This window comes from Sciurus carolinensis, chromosome 7 (assembly GCF_902686445.1).
Source record: "Sciurus carolinensis chromosome 7, mSciCar1.2, whole genome shotgun sequence".
Classification (NCBI taxonomy): Eukaryota; Metazoa; Chordata; class Mammalia; order Rodentia; family Sciuridae; genus Sciurus; species Sciurus carolinensis.
The window spans coordinates 128,225,806-128,240,946 of NC_062219.1; the positions used below are offsets into that span (position 1 = coordinate 128,225,806).

Consider the following 15,141-nt stretch of genomic DNA (forward strand, 5'->3'; position numbering starts at 1 on the left):
CGGGCAGGGCCGCCGGCCGTCCCTAGCAGCGGCCTTTTGTAGGTTGCCCTTGGTGGGTTCCGGGTCTCGGAGCGTGTCGAGTACTTACCTCTTCGCTCCTGTGGAAGAAGTCCTCTGCTCGCTTCCTGGGGCCGGGGGTGAGCAAACGTGTGCCCTCGATGTGACTGGAGGGGATGGAGTGTACGAGCGTGTGGGTTTGGGGCTGGGGGGTTATTGCGTTTACGCAGCGTGGGCGGCTCAAGCCCGGCCCAAGCTGGTGGGGGTCGGGGCGATCCTCATCTGCCCAGGCGGCCCCGTGGGAAGCTCCCTCTGCCTCGGGGCTGATCCTCTGCCACTCGGACCGTAGATCTGAGCCGGTGGTGAAGGAGGTGTTCCCGGCCTCTCCGGTGAGCCGGGCTGTACATCTCATACCTTCGGGGTTTGTATTAAGGCCTGGGCAGTGTATCCTCGGGTTCGGCACTTCGAGACATTTCTGGACACTCCTGGGTCACAGAGCTGGTCCGTGGTGTAGAACACTTTTCTGGGTTTACCGTTCTTTAGAAAACAGAAAGCGAGGGTTGAAGAAAGCTTAAAAGAGTAATCTTTCCAGCCTTTTCACCTAATAAATGAAGAATGAAGTGCAGAGTAAGTCCGGTAAGAAATAAAATCTTGCGAATGTGCTGCTTTTATAATTTCACGGATTCCATCAGACATCGGACACTTAAAAATCCTATAAAAGCAAGTAATCAAGTCGGGCGTGGTGGCATATACCTGTAATTCCAGCGACTTGGAGACTAAGGCAGGAGGATCCCAAGTCTGTGATCTATCTGGGTGATTTAACCAGACACTGTCTTAGAAAAGGTGGTGGGGGAGGCCTGCGGTTTGTAGCTCAGTGGTAAAGTGACCCTGGGTTCAATCCCTACTGCAGTTAAATAAATAAATAAAGCAATTAATCAAGGATATCCTGTTTAAAAAAATCTGCTTTTTCTAAATGTTAGTTTAATTCCATGTAATTGTCCTTTTCAAAAATGTTTCCTGTCTTACTCCTTACCTTAAACAACTTGTCCTGAAGTAACTCATCAAGTTTCCCTTAGTCTTTCATTTTAGTTTATTCCTAAGAATTTTCTATCAAATCACGTGTTATTTCCTTGAGTGTAAGTAAGTTAACCTGGAAGTAGACTTTCATAAATCATTCTTAAATTTTTAGAATTTGCAGTTCTCATGTGGTGTAAGTTGTGTGAATAATGATGGCTTATTCTTCAGGTCCACTCAGGAAGAACCTTTCCAGGAGAGATCTTACTCATAGGTGTTTGCACAGCTATGATGTCATCTACTTGGAATATCCAGGCCCACAAGGACCAGGATGAACTTCTGGAAGTAAAGATAGAGGATGAGGAGGAGGAAGAGAATAAATATACCCCAAAACAGGATGGGAGCCTTCAAAAGAACAACACTCATAGCAGAGAGGTCTTTCGACAATACTTCAGGCAGTTCTGCTACCAGGAAACATCTGGACCACGGGAAGCTTTAAGCCGACTCCGAGAGCTTTGCCATCAGTGGCTGAGGCCAGAGACCCACACCAAAGAACAGATCCTGGAGTTCCTGGTGCTGGAACAGTTCCTGACCATCCTACCTGAGGAACTTCAAGCCTGGGTACAGGAGCAGCATCCAGAGAGTGGAGAGGAGGCAGTGACTGTTTTGGAAGATTTAGAGAAAGAGCTAGATGAACCAGGATGTCAGGTAAGAAAAAAGATGTGATTTATGTTTGAGAAAAGATAAATTGTGCTGGTTTCAGGCATATACTTGTAAGCCCAGCTACTTGGGAGGCTAAGGCAGGAGGATGGCAAGTACAAGCTAAACTGGATAGCATAGCAAGACACTGTTTCAAAATAAAAAATTAAAAATTCTGGGGATGTAACTCATGGTAAAGACACCTCTGGGTTCATTCCCAGTACAAAAAGGAAAAGATGTGTATCTCTAGGCCAAAGTAAAGTTTGACATTGTTTCACAAAGCATCTTGACACTTTCATGCATCAGAAAGGAACATGAGTTTCATGGAAAATTGGTTAATGTTGTCTTAGCTTATTTATACCTTTTCTGCAGAGCATTTGTGAATTTCTGTGTTCTGTATTAAATGACAAAATTCTGTTTGATGAACATACTGCTCAACTTAGAAATAAGACTTTTAGAACAGAGAGTATTAGAGAGTATAGGGAGAAGTTGTTAAGGAGACGATGATAGTAAGGTAGAAAGCAGCCTCTTGAAAGGGGTGTTCTGTACAAAATAAACAAGAAGTATGGTTTAAGCACAATATATGCATGTGTGGAAATATAGTGAACCCATTGATTTGTACAGTTAATATGATTGAATAATTTAAAAAACAAAACATAAAATGATAAAGAAAATGTCATATGGTTTTATAAATATAGTCACTGTCCTGATTCTCTATTATACGATGAAAAGATAGAGAAATAAAAATCACCATCCCTGAGAAATGAGATATAGGAGCAGAATGGAAAATTAGGAGAGAGGGTAGGGTGAGGGATCCATGTTTCTTTGGGTAGTAGAAAGACCAATTAGGTTGGAAAAGTGAATTGTCAGTAAAAGAGTCGAGGTAGTCAAGGATCTTGAATCAACCTCTGGATTTAGATTTTCTTCTGTAGGACAGAGGCTCTGCACTTTTTCTCCTTGAGTCTAAGTGAGCTTTATTAACTATTAAAAAAAAAAAAAAGATGTAAAAGAGAATCAGATGATTTAGGACCTATTTGTTTTATTTTTTGTGGTGCTGAGGATTTAATCCAGGTGTGCTCTACCATTGAGCTACTACACCCCTAGACCTTTTTTAAAAGTTTTATTTTGAGACAAGTGCTCACTAAGTTGTTGAGCCTGGCCTTGAACTTGCAGTCCTCCTGCCTCAGCCTTCAGAGTGGTTTTTGTTTTCTTTTAATGGTAATATAAGACTGTGGTTCTCAACCAGTGGTAGTTTTATGCTCCGGAGGGTATTTGGCAATGTTTTGGGAAATTGTTGGTTGTCATAGTTTGCCACTAAGTTCCTGAGGCTGTCCTTAAACTTGCAATCCTCTTGCCTCTGCCTCCTAAGTAACTGGCCTTATAGGTGGTTGGCACACAGTAGGGGATGATGTGGAGCATCTTAACACACAGGAGAACCTCAGACAATAGTGAATTATCGGACCCACATGTCAATAGAGCAAAGGTTACGAAACCTTAGACTAAAGAGTATGAGATAGATAACAAAATAAGTGTAACTTAGCATTAGAATACAAAGTAGAAAAGAAAGGAACATGTGGCAGAAAGAGATAAATTTGAAATAGGGTCATGAAAGCGTGAATAGAAAGGATGAAGCATGTCTTATGTAAGAATTTAGTGAAAATGATGACAGATGAGATTTATAAAGAAGGAAGAACCAATGGACAACTTATTACTTAGTAGCCTGTTTTAAGCTCAGCACTAGGAATTTGAAAGAAAGAGTAATGTGATGAAGATACTCTTAACAGAGTTGAAAGACTAAAAGGGATCATTTAGCAGGTATTTACTGAATATCTTTTGTAGTAGGTATTGTTTTAGACATTGGGAATATAGCAGTGAACAAAGCACAGAAGATTGCTGCTCTCATAAATTCTAGTATACAGAGAGGAAACACAATGAACAAAAAAATCAACCAAAATGTTAGGTGGTGATAAATTCTTTTAAAAACAACAAAAATAAAGCACAGAAAAGGAATAGTGTGGGAAATGAGGATTGTGCTATTTTCAGTACACAGGTTAGGAAAGATTTTCAGGTAAATGCACGTTTTACAGATATTTAAAGCATTTAGGCAGAGGAAATAGCACATGAATGTACATGGATAGGTTTTTTTTTTTTTTTTTTTTTAATTACTGGGGATTGATCCAGTACACTTTAACACTGAGCTAAGTCCTTAGTATTTATTTTTTTTTATTTTGAGGCAGGGTCTTGCTAAGTTTCTGAGGTTGGCCTTGAACTTGTGATCCTCCTGTTACAGCCTCCTGAGTTGCAGGGATAACAGGCGTGCACCACCACACCTGGCTACATGGATAAATCTTCAGGTATGCTTGTCATGGCAGAGATATGCTTGCTAAGGGATAGGTGAAAAAAATAGTTACAAGGAAATTATATTATGTAGTGACTTGTAGACCATTATAAAGACTGGATTTTATTCAGAGTTGGCATGTCATTAGAGGGTTTTGAACAGAAGAGAGATACAATTTGACTTAAATTTTAAAATAATCACTGACTACTATATTGAGAGAGTTCTGCAGTGGAGCTGAGGATGGGGTTGGGGAAGTATACAGGTGAAAGGTAGAATTACAGAAACCATTTTAGGAGGATAAAGGTACAGCAATAATCCAGGCAAGAGATATTGGTGAATATGGAGTAGGATAGTAGCAGTGCAAGTGATAAGATGTGATTGGATTCTAGATATATTTTAAAAGATAGAACTTGACAGAATTTGTTTTATTATAGCATTTGGAATGTAAGAGTAAGTTAAGGATTATGTCAGAGATATTGTTGTTTATCTGAAAAGGAAGATACAGAGATGGACAGAGATCATGAAGGCTGGGAGAGAAGTAGATTTGAAGTTAAATAACCAAATCAGGAGTTAGTTTTTGGACATGTTAATTTTGAGATTCCTATTAAAATTCAAGTGGAAAAGTTGAGGATGCAATTGAATATAAAAAGTTAGAATTCAGTGTCGGGATCTGTGCTAGAAATACAATTGAAACTTCTCAAAATGTGGGTGGTTTTTAAAGACATGAGGTAGAGCCAGGACTGTTGGTGCATACTGTAATCCTAATGACTTGGAAGACTGACACAGTAGGATCATAGATTCAACCAGCTTCAGCAACTTAGTGAGACCCTGTCTCAAAATAAAAAATGAAAAAGGGATAGGGATGTAGCTCAGTGGTAGAGCACTTCTGGGTTCAATCCTTAGTACTACAAAAAGCAAGCCAACAAACAAAAAACTCTGAAAGCATGCCTGGGGCAGCTTATGAAGACCTAGCCAGGGATAGAAGGCACAGCTCACCATATTGGCCTTCCCCCACTTCCCTTTCTCAAAATTTGAAGTATCAAAATATCTTTTTCTGTACATCCGAAATAGCATTCTGCTAATTCTGCTCCTATTCTGAAGAGAAGTTACAAATTGAAACTGGGACAGGGAAATAGAAGCAGTATAGGTGATTTCATTTTCATGTAATTTAAGCACTGAAAGGAATGGGGGAGCAAATTGATGGGCTATGGTATGCTAAAATCCTGTGCTAAGTGCTTTATATACATGGTGGTGTATAGTCTCAGAGAAAGTAAGTAACTAGGCCAAGGTCAAGAGCTTATAAACTAAGAAACAGAGTACTGATCCCAAATCCCTGCTTTTTTACAGTAGCATGCTTAGGAAAACTTTTTTTTTTTTTTTTTTTTTTTTTAATTCAAGAGGGAAATGGGAGCCACAGAGTGGCTGAAATTGCTAAATAGGTTATTTGAGGGAACAGAAGTTAGAAGGAAGCAGAAAGGGCAAAAGTAGAGATGTGAGTGTTGAAAACAGAAGATACTTTTCTCTAGAAGAGAATGAAAAGTATGAGGGTAGAGATAAACATGTGACGAATAGTGCTGGGGTTTAACTCAGTGGTAGAATACCTGCCTAGCATGCACAAGGCCCTGGGGATTAACCCCCAGCATTGGAGTGGTGGTAGTAGTGTAACAGATGTGAAAGATGATTTTGAGATAATTGGGATCTTGAATAAATAAAAAATAAGATCATCTTCCTTGAGTGAAAAGGAAAGGAATCTCAAAAGGACAAATACTACTGAGAATAGCTTTTATAATTAATATGAAAGAGATTTCTTAATTTTCTTTCCTTCTCCTACCCTTTTTCTTTCTTTTATCCATTCTTTTCTCTTCTCCTCCTTTTTTTTCCTCTCACTTTCCTTCCTTCTTTTCTTTTTTCTTTTTTTGCAAGGGTTTTGCTATGTTGTCCAGACTGGCCTCAAGTGATCTTCCTACCTCAGCTTTTTAGGTAGTTGGAAATACTGGCCCCTACTGCTGTACATGGCACTGCCTTTCTTCTTTATCATTTCTCCACATTACTCCCTTTTTCTCCTTTTCCCCTTTTATGTCTCATTTTCTCCTCAGTTCTTTTTCTCTCTGCTGCCTCTTTCTTCTCTCCTTTTTTTTTTTTTTTCTTTTTCTCCCTTCTCCTTTGAGCACAAGAAAAAGCAGTAAAAGTGGCACAACCAACAATCTTTAGCAATTAGTAATAGGGGAAATTACTTCTAGCCTGGAAAGGAAGGTTCTGAAGAAGAAGTGACATTTACATTGGCATTGAAGAATGGGTATGATTATGACAGGCTGGTAACTGGGAAGAAGGTCATTCTATTTCAGTTTTCAGTAAACTAGGTGTCACTGAATAGTATGAATAGTATGCTCTTTTATTTTCTGCACCTATCTATATCTCATTTCCTCAGCTTGCAGTCCTGCATGAAGATAAAGAAACATTCTTGCAGGAGGTTATACCTCTAGGAACAGAACAAGAACCCAATATGTCCCTCCAGTCTATGAAAGCCCAGTGTGACTCTCCAGAACTTGAAGCTCAAGCAGAGCAAGGTAATAAAGGAAGACCCATTTTGAGAGGAAAGAGAAGACAGGGCTAACACAGGACATTGGGGCTCTTTTGTATTTAATACTGTGTCTGATCAGAAAATCCCTCCAAGTATGTGATGCTCATGAACAGACTCTCAGACATCCAGGTTTCTCATTCAATTCTCTTCTAGATTCTAACTGTATTTTATTTGAGGTCACTTAACTTTGACTTTCTGATAGTTATCTTTCTTTATATTAACTCCTCTGCTCTTTCTAACCTTTGTTCTACTAAACAATACCACTATCTTCCACTTGGACTATATCCTTCCTTCTTTAGTAGATACGCCTTTGCTGCATGATGTCTACAACTAATTCTCAGATGGTTCAAGAAAAAAATGTGTACTTATTAAAAGTAGGAATAATAAAGTAAATGTGACAAAATGGTAAAGGTTGGTAAATGGATGAAAAACTTTCTACCACCTTTATCTCTTCTTTCTCTGTATTTTTTCTTTTTCACTTAATTTTTTTAAGTTGGTAAAAATTCACATAGCTTAAAAACAAAGATTTAAAAACATTATTCTGTGCTATCAATTTCCCTAGCCATCTGGTCTCCTCTCCCAACTCTGAAATAAGCTGTCATTGTTATTAGTTTCTTGTGTGTCCTTCTAGAAAGTTTTTATTATACATTTTTCATATTGAAACAAATATTTTTTCTTCTCTTTATTACTCAGATGGTAGACTCTTGCATTTAATTTTTTTTATTATAAGGAAAAAACAATTAAATTAGCGAGTCCCCCACTGATGATATATTTGTCTGGTGTTTCACTATAACAAATAGTATTGCAGTGAATATGTATATATCTGTAGCATAAATTTCTATTATATGGAACCACTATGTCAAAAATTTTAACTGTAACCAGGTGCGGTGGCACACCTGTAATCCCAGCAACTTGGGAGACTGAGGCAGGAGGATCTCAGCCAGCCTCAGCAAAAGCAAGGTGCTAAGCAACTCAGTGAGACCCTGTCTCTAAATAAAATACAAAATGGGACTGGGGATATGTGACTCAGCAGTCAAATACCCCTGAGTTCAATCCCTAGTACCCCCCTCTCCCGCCAAAAAAAAAAAAATTGTAACTTTTGTAATTTTGATGGACATTATGAAATTACCCTCCTGAAAGGTTTGTATCAACTTATGTTCCCGAGGATATGTGTTATCCACTTTGTGAGCACAGCATTATACCAAACTGATTAGATAAATCTGATAGGTGAAAAATTACATCTCAATATTAAATTTGCTTTTTCTTGATGATGAACTAGAGCATCTTTTCCTGTATTTATGAGTCACTGTATTTTCTTTCTTGGAAACCATCAGTTTTTCCTTAGCCTTGTTTTCTAATGGATTATTGATTTTTCCATAACAATTTGTGGAGTGCTTTGTATATTCAGCCCATTCTATGTTCTTTGTGTGTGTGTGGTACTAGGAATTGAACTCAGGGCCTTATGAATGCTAGGCAAGTATGCTCCATCAGTGATCTATATCCCCACCTACCTTTCTATATTCTAATGCCATTTTATAGTCATGCACAAACTCTAGGTTCTCATTTATTTTTCATATGAATAATTTGATGTTGTTTAATGAAATTACTGTTTACTATCACTGGAAACTATGTAATTTATTATCCTTTTGTAGTTTCAGATGTTAAGACTGAAAATGAGTACAGGAATTTAACTCCAAAACAAGAGGTTTCTGAAGGAATGGAACCATGTGGGAATGTGTCTAGCAGATTTGAAAATGATACAAACCATTCTGCTTGGTGTGGAGAAACTCATGAACCAGAAGAGCCTTCTGGATGCTCCAGGGAAGATAAACAACCTATATGTAATGAAAATGGAGTGAGTCTGACTGAGAACTCAGACCATACTGAAAAGATAACCTGTCCAGGAGAAAAATCTTATGAATGTGATGACTGTGGAAAAACTTTTAATCAGCAATCACGCCTCATAGAACATAAGAGGATTCATACTGGTGACAGGCCCTACAAATGTGAAGAATGTGGAAAAACTTTCCGTGGGAGAACTGTGCTTATTCGACACAAAATAATACACACTGGAGAGAAACCATACAAGTGTAATGAGTGTGGCAGAGCCTTTGGACGGTGGTCAGCTCTTAATCAACATCAGAGACTTCACTCTGGAGAAAAGCACTACCACTGTAATGAATGTGGCAAAGCTTTTAGCCAGAAAGCAGGCCTCTTTCACCATCTCAAGAGTCACACGAGAGACAAACCTTATCAGTGTCCTCAGTGTAATAAAAGTTTTAGTCGACGTTCCATACTCATTCAGCATCAAGGAGTTCACACTGGTGCAAAGCCCTATGAGTGCAGTGAGTGTGGAAAAGCTTTTGTTTATAACTCATCCCTTGTTTCTCATCAGGAGATACACCACAAAGAAAAATGCTACCAGTGCAAGGAATGTGGAAAATCCTTCAGTCAGAGTGGTCTTATTCAACATCAGAGAATCCATACTGGGGAGAAGCCATACAAGTGTGATGTATGTGAAAAAGCCTTCATTCAAAGGACAAGTCTTATAGAGCATCAGCGAATTCACACTGGAGAGAGACCCTATAAATGTGATAAGTGTGGGAAGGCTTTTACTCAAAGATCAGTGCTCACAGAACATCAGAGAATTCACACTGGAGAGAGGCCCTACAAGTGTGATGAGTGTGGGAATGCCTTCCGAGGAATCACCAGCCTCATTCAGCATCAGAGAATCCACACTGGGGAGAAACCCTACCAATGTGATGAGTGTGGCAAAGCCTTCAGACAGAGGTCAGATCTTAGTAAACACCAGAGAATCCATAATAGAGCTGGTCCCTATAAATGTAAAGAGTGTGGGGAATCATTCAGTCAGAACTCGGCTCTTACACAACATCAGACTATCCACAAAGGAGGAAAATCTGTTTCTGTGTGATGACTGCAGGGAAGCTGTCTCACAAAATGCAGGCTGGTGAGAAATACTAGCTTTGTACAATGATTTGGGGCAAAACTTAAATCACTGTTGGTATAAGAAAACCTCAGATAGTTAATGAGAGCCCACTGTGTGCTGCCCTATATATTAGGTACAGTGGAGAACGAGAAGCATAACAGATTTCTTTTGTCTGAAAGTTTACAACACAGTTTAGGATATGTAAAACTCATGTATTTAATTAAATAAGACTGCAGAGTCATAGAATTCATGCTCAACATGGTTTAGAGTCAAAGTGGCACTTGGTAGATATTAAGTGCTCTAAGTTCTGAAAAACTGATTACTTCTGCCTTGGGTACTCAGGAAAGATTTTATTGAAAATGAGGGCTTAGTGGGCAGATTTGGAAGGCAAAAAGGAGAAAACGTTTAGGTAAAACAGATAAAAACAGAGGTAAGTGTGCTGTCTAGCCAACCTAATAGAGAGTTTATTCAAATTGGGAAGTTGATGGCATTGAATTGGAAACAACTTGGGAAAAGACTGGTAGGGCTGGAATGCCAATAATTTCATCCATTAACTCTGTACTTTGACACAGAGCGCTTTTCTCAATTTAATTCCATAAGCACCTCTTTAAATCCAAGTTATTCTCCACTTTAAAAATGAGGATGAGGATGCTCTTCCTTAGAGAGATGGTGACATAGTTACAATATCACACAAAAGAAAAGACCAGCAACTTAAGTCAGCTTTCCGACTGCTAGTCCTGTCCATTATTGCTAGTGAGTCCCCAACTTTGATTAACATCAGAATCACTCATGCAGCTTTTTTTAAATTCCTGGGGCTAGGGGTGTCACTAGTAGAGTGCTTGCTTAGCATGAGTGAGGCCCTGGGTTTGATCTCTAGAACTGGGGGGGGGGGGGGGGGGGGGGGGGGAACCTCATGACTTTTAAGTTTTAAGTGGGCATGGTGGCATATACTTATAGTCCTAGCTACTAGGGAGGCTGAGGCAGGAAAATCTCTTAAGCTCAGGAATTGGACACCAGTCTGGGCATTATAGCAAGACCTCATCTTAAAAGAATAAATACTATAAAAAATAATAAAATAAGGGACTGGGGTTGTGTCTTAGTGGTAGAGCACTTGCCTAGCATGTGTGAGGCTCTGGGTTCGATCCTCAGCACCACAAAAATAAATAAAGGTATTGTGTCCATCTACAACTAAAAAATATTTTAAAATAATAAAATGTCTGAGTCCTGCTTGCAGTTATTGTACTTCTCTAGGTCTAGAATGAGAGTTATAAATCTTCATTTTATAGCTTCACAGTCACTTGATGTACTCTAAAATTTGGGAAACTTTGCCTTAAATCAAAACTATCTTCATGGTTGCCTATGAAGTGAGAAAACCTGAATATAGTCCTCTAAAGGGTCACTGTGATTTTTAGCATAAGGAAATTCCTACAGGGGACATGTGCCAGCAACTTTTTAGAGTGAACAGGGAATTAGACCACTGTTATCCCCCCAAAAGGTGAAAGGGCATGGAATTTACAGATAGGCATCAAAAGGGATCAAACTAGTTATCCAGAATAATATAATGGAATTATTGATTACTCTTTGGACCTAAATTGGCAACATGGAGACATGGAAGGCTCTGAGAGCCAAATGGAAGACATGGAATGTTAGGTGTGGAAATGGAGTGTTACATTGAGTAATGCAGGGAGCAGAGAATGCCTTGTGATGATCAAGAATATTTTTGGAGCGGGTGGTTATCGGGGATTGAACTTGACCACTGAGCCATATCCCCAGCCCTATTTTATGTTTTATTTAGAGACAGGGTCTCACTGAGTTGCTTAGCACCTTGCTTTTGCTGAGACTGGCTTTGATCCTCCTGTCTCAGCCTCCCAAGCCACTGGGAGTACAGGTATGCCCCACCAGGCCTGGCTAAGAATGTATCTTTATGGATATAAAATAGATGTGATGTGACAATGACAGGATCTAGGGAATCAAGGACCTTTGAAGCATCTTATCCATGTAGATTATGATATCATCAACAATAACAGGAGACAAGAAAGAAGAAAAGAATGTGAAATGAAACAGGTCCAACGTAGAAGTAGTGGCAGTTAATAGTACCACAACAACCAGATAGAAATTACTGGTGTGAAATTTAAATGACAAATCATGAAAGCAGTGGTTTACAATAAGGATAAAATCGACTTTCTTTTACAGTTAATTTGAAGTAGGCAAAAGATTGGGTGTTAAAGGTGGAAAGCTCCTGGAGATGTCAGGAAAGCCAGATTTTCAAAGCAATGAAAAGTGAAGTAAGTTAAAAATGGGCTGTGAATGACACAGTGACCTAGCAATTAGGTAGTGGTATTGAAAAGGGAAGAAAGATGCTCCCCCAAAAAAGAGATTTCTGGAATTTGAAATATGAGATAAAGCTAATGAAGGAGAATGGGTTTGAGCAGTACTCTGAAAAGAGAAGTCCCAACTGTGTTGAGGACAAGTAGAGAATACTAGGATACAAGAACTTTAAAAAGTCCCAGTTTAGAAGTTGTCTCTTTTATTAATATCAGTAGGTTATTGACTTGTACAAGAGTCGTTATAGGCAAAACAAAGCTATAATTATTGGCTGTCTTCTGGAATTGAGAAAAGGATTTATTCACAATAATGCATAACATCTATGAACTGCTTATGGCCAGATATTACTAAATGCTTTACTTAACATTAACACCAAGGAATTAAAGTTGCTCAAGATAATACAGTAAATGATGGGACCAAGATTTGAATTTAAGCAACCCTGTTCCAGAACCCACAATCCCTCCCCCCATAATGGAGATTAAAAACAGGGGTGCTTTAGTACTAAATTACATCCCAGTCCTTTATATTTTAAAATTTTGAGACAGGGTCTTGCTAATTTGCTCAGGGTCTTGCTAAGTTGCTGAGACTGACCTTGAATTTGTGATCCCTCCTGCTTCAGCCTCCTGAATCATGGGATTACAGGCCCGCACCCAGCTGGAGCCCACACTTTTAACCTCTATGATGCGCTTCTATTTTTTTCAGTTGAACAGACCACCTACTGCTATGGTATTCAGTGTCTTGAGTAATTAACTGTAGAAACTTTTCAACACCTATCATTATTCTGCAAAATACTTGGAAACCTCGAAGTCTGGAATACAAACACTTCAGGTCATAATGTCATCACTTTCTCTGCACACAAATCTTAGATGAAATTTGGGCATTGTAAACATCAACTTTAGTTTTGGATCAACCTCCTCACTTAGAACCATAATTCATTTCCTGCATTTTTCTCACAGAATAAGGGATATTTGGTTGTCTTCTTTAAGACAAATCATGAAGATTTAGGTGTGTTAATAATCTGTTAGTGGGTTTATCTTTAAGGGTTTTTAAAAATGATTTGATATTGAAGGCTCTAGCACTTCATGGATTTAGAAATAAAAGACAATTATAAAGTACACAAAATAGTTCTTTTGTTTGCTTAAGATCTGCTTCTCTTAGTTTCAAATGGTGCCCCTCCTGACTCCACAAGACCATAATTTATTTGAGCAACAAGTGCCTGTTCATCCTAGGGCAAATCATTTGATAGCCTTTAGTTGAATCTCTTCCCAACTTTCATCCTGTCTCACAAAAAAGTTTCCATTTCACAGCCTTTTCAACATCATTTTGTTAGGATTTCTTGTTAGGATTTTTTGTTAGGATCTTTGGTAGGATCCTCTCTCCTTCCAAATGTTTCTGGGTATAATTGGTAAGGAGTCCTTGTAATTTTTTGTACATATGTTGTATTTCTGCATGTCATATTTATGTATATGTATGATTATATCATATAACTTTTATATAGATATAATTTGATTTTATGTACATAATTTGATTATTATGAAGCAAACCATGATAAGTGTTTTAAACCCAGTTGGTTATCTCCTAGCTCACATTGTAAGATGGTCATTAAGAGCCTGCAGTTTTTCTTTTTGGTTGACTCTTGTCATACATATTACAAAAGACTTTTTGAAGCCCATCAGTCAAGGCTCCCAGAACTTTCACACATCCATTGCAGTTCCTTATCTCTAGGAAACGTCTGTTTGCTCTTGCCAATTATCTTCCTGAGGCCAAAGGGCCTGCCTCTGGGTATCCCCAAGGGGGACGCCTAGGTAGAGGACATTTGTAACCTCTGAATTAAGTTCAATCTTCATTATTTTAAAGCTTGGCATGCATACCTTACTTTTTTTTTTTTTTTTTTTTTTTTTGATCTAGTGCCTTTGTTCTACCTACTTCAACGACTGATTTAGAAGCAGAGGTGACGTGGTTTAGAGACTCCACACCTTCTTTTAGCCAGTTTTCCTACATGTTACTGAAGCAGAGTTCAAGAGCATGAGTTCTAGGGATATTGCCAGAATTTGATTTTCAGCAGTGGCTTTGGGCAAGCAGTTTAACCTCTTTGCCTCTCAGTTACCTCAGAGATGAAAGGGTGATAATAAAAGTATCTGCCTAATTGGATAATTGTGCAGATTTAATGAGTTAAATAGGAGGTGCTCGGGAACACATTGTATCTATTATAACTTTGCTATTATTACTGTGATCTCTTTCGAATGTGCTGGCTCTAGATGCCCCATGCCCATATCAAAAGTGACCTGTAACCATGCTTCAAGTTTCCCAAGACTGCCGCATTATCCTCCTAGCCCTGGGAGAAAAGCCTCCACCCACTTTGGTTTTACTCTCTTGCCTTGGGAACTGCTAGCAGAACAGCAGGGAACAAAATAGCTCCAAAGCCAGAATACAGAGACTTCTTTGTTTTTTATCTCCGCCTGGTTAATTATCAGAGATCGCTAGTAGCCTGTGGTTCCCGCCATTCAATTTTGGATTCTTGCTACATTTTCTAGTGGGAAAACCCAACCTCGGCGGGGCTGCATTACAGAGGCCCCTGGGGTTACTATGACTGCGCAGCGAAATCCACGCTGCTCAGCTAGAGCTGAGTAAGGCCGGGTAACCACAGAGAGGAGAAAACCTCCAGAATCCTAGAGAAGCCAGAATGCTGAAGCGGTTTACTACAGCAGCAGCACCTAGATCGACTGCCCCCGTCTGTCATCTAGTGAACCGTTGGGGGCAATGGTGTTCTTAGGTTCGTGGATGTCATATTCAAACTCGGTGTCCGATCCAGCCTTTCAAGTACCACCTGATGATTGAGAGGTGCTAGGGAGGGTTAAGTATGACTTCCAAGTTTTGAGGTCTTAGGATATGGGGACTGTTGAGAAAAAGGAATGCCTGTCTTCTTGTTTCGGTACAAGGAAAGGAGGGTCCATTGGAGGGAAATTATGTGATTCATGACTCTTCCAACAGTAGATCAGTTGATGGTTGTGGGACTTCAAGCAAATTAATCTGCCCGGGTGTGTGCTATTCATCTGTTAATACTTCAATGACTAAATTCGTAGTACACTTTGTTTTGCAGTGCTGGCGTATCAAACCCAAAGGCCTCTTGAGGTCTGCTATAGGCAAGTGCTGTACTACTGTCCTACACCCCCAGCTCTCATAGCATACTTTAAATAAATAAACTTGCTGTTAAAATCTTTTTTCTGATGTTCTTTACCA

The 15,141-nt window shown here is 39.1% G+C and overlaps 1 protein-coding gene across 7 annotated transcripts in view; it reads left to right on the plus strand.

The window, feature by feature from the left end:
• The window catches only part of Zscan12 (zinc finger and SCAN domain containing 12), a 48,229-nt gene continuing 33,088 nt past the window's right edge, over positions 1–15,141 (plus strand). The window contains exons 1-5 of one of the 7 annotated variants that reach the window (XM_047557998.1): positions 12–137; positions 541–633; positions 1,243–1,719; positions 6,477–6,615; positions 8,282–10,446. In XM_047557998.1, coding sequence (XP_047413954.1) covers positions 613–633; positions 1,243–1,719; positions 6,477–6,615; positions 8,282–9,561 — 1,917 coding nt within the window. In that variant the 5' untranslated portion in view covers positions 12–137; positions 541–612 and the 3' untranslated portion in view covers positions 9,562–10,446. Of the gene's footprint in view, positions 138–251; positions 634–1,242; positions 1,720–6,476; positions 6,616–8,281; positions 10,447–15,141 lie in introns of those variants that run through there. The other 6 variants (XM_047558002.1, XM_047558001.1, XM_047557997.1 and 3 more) reach the window with 6 other exon arrangements.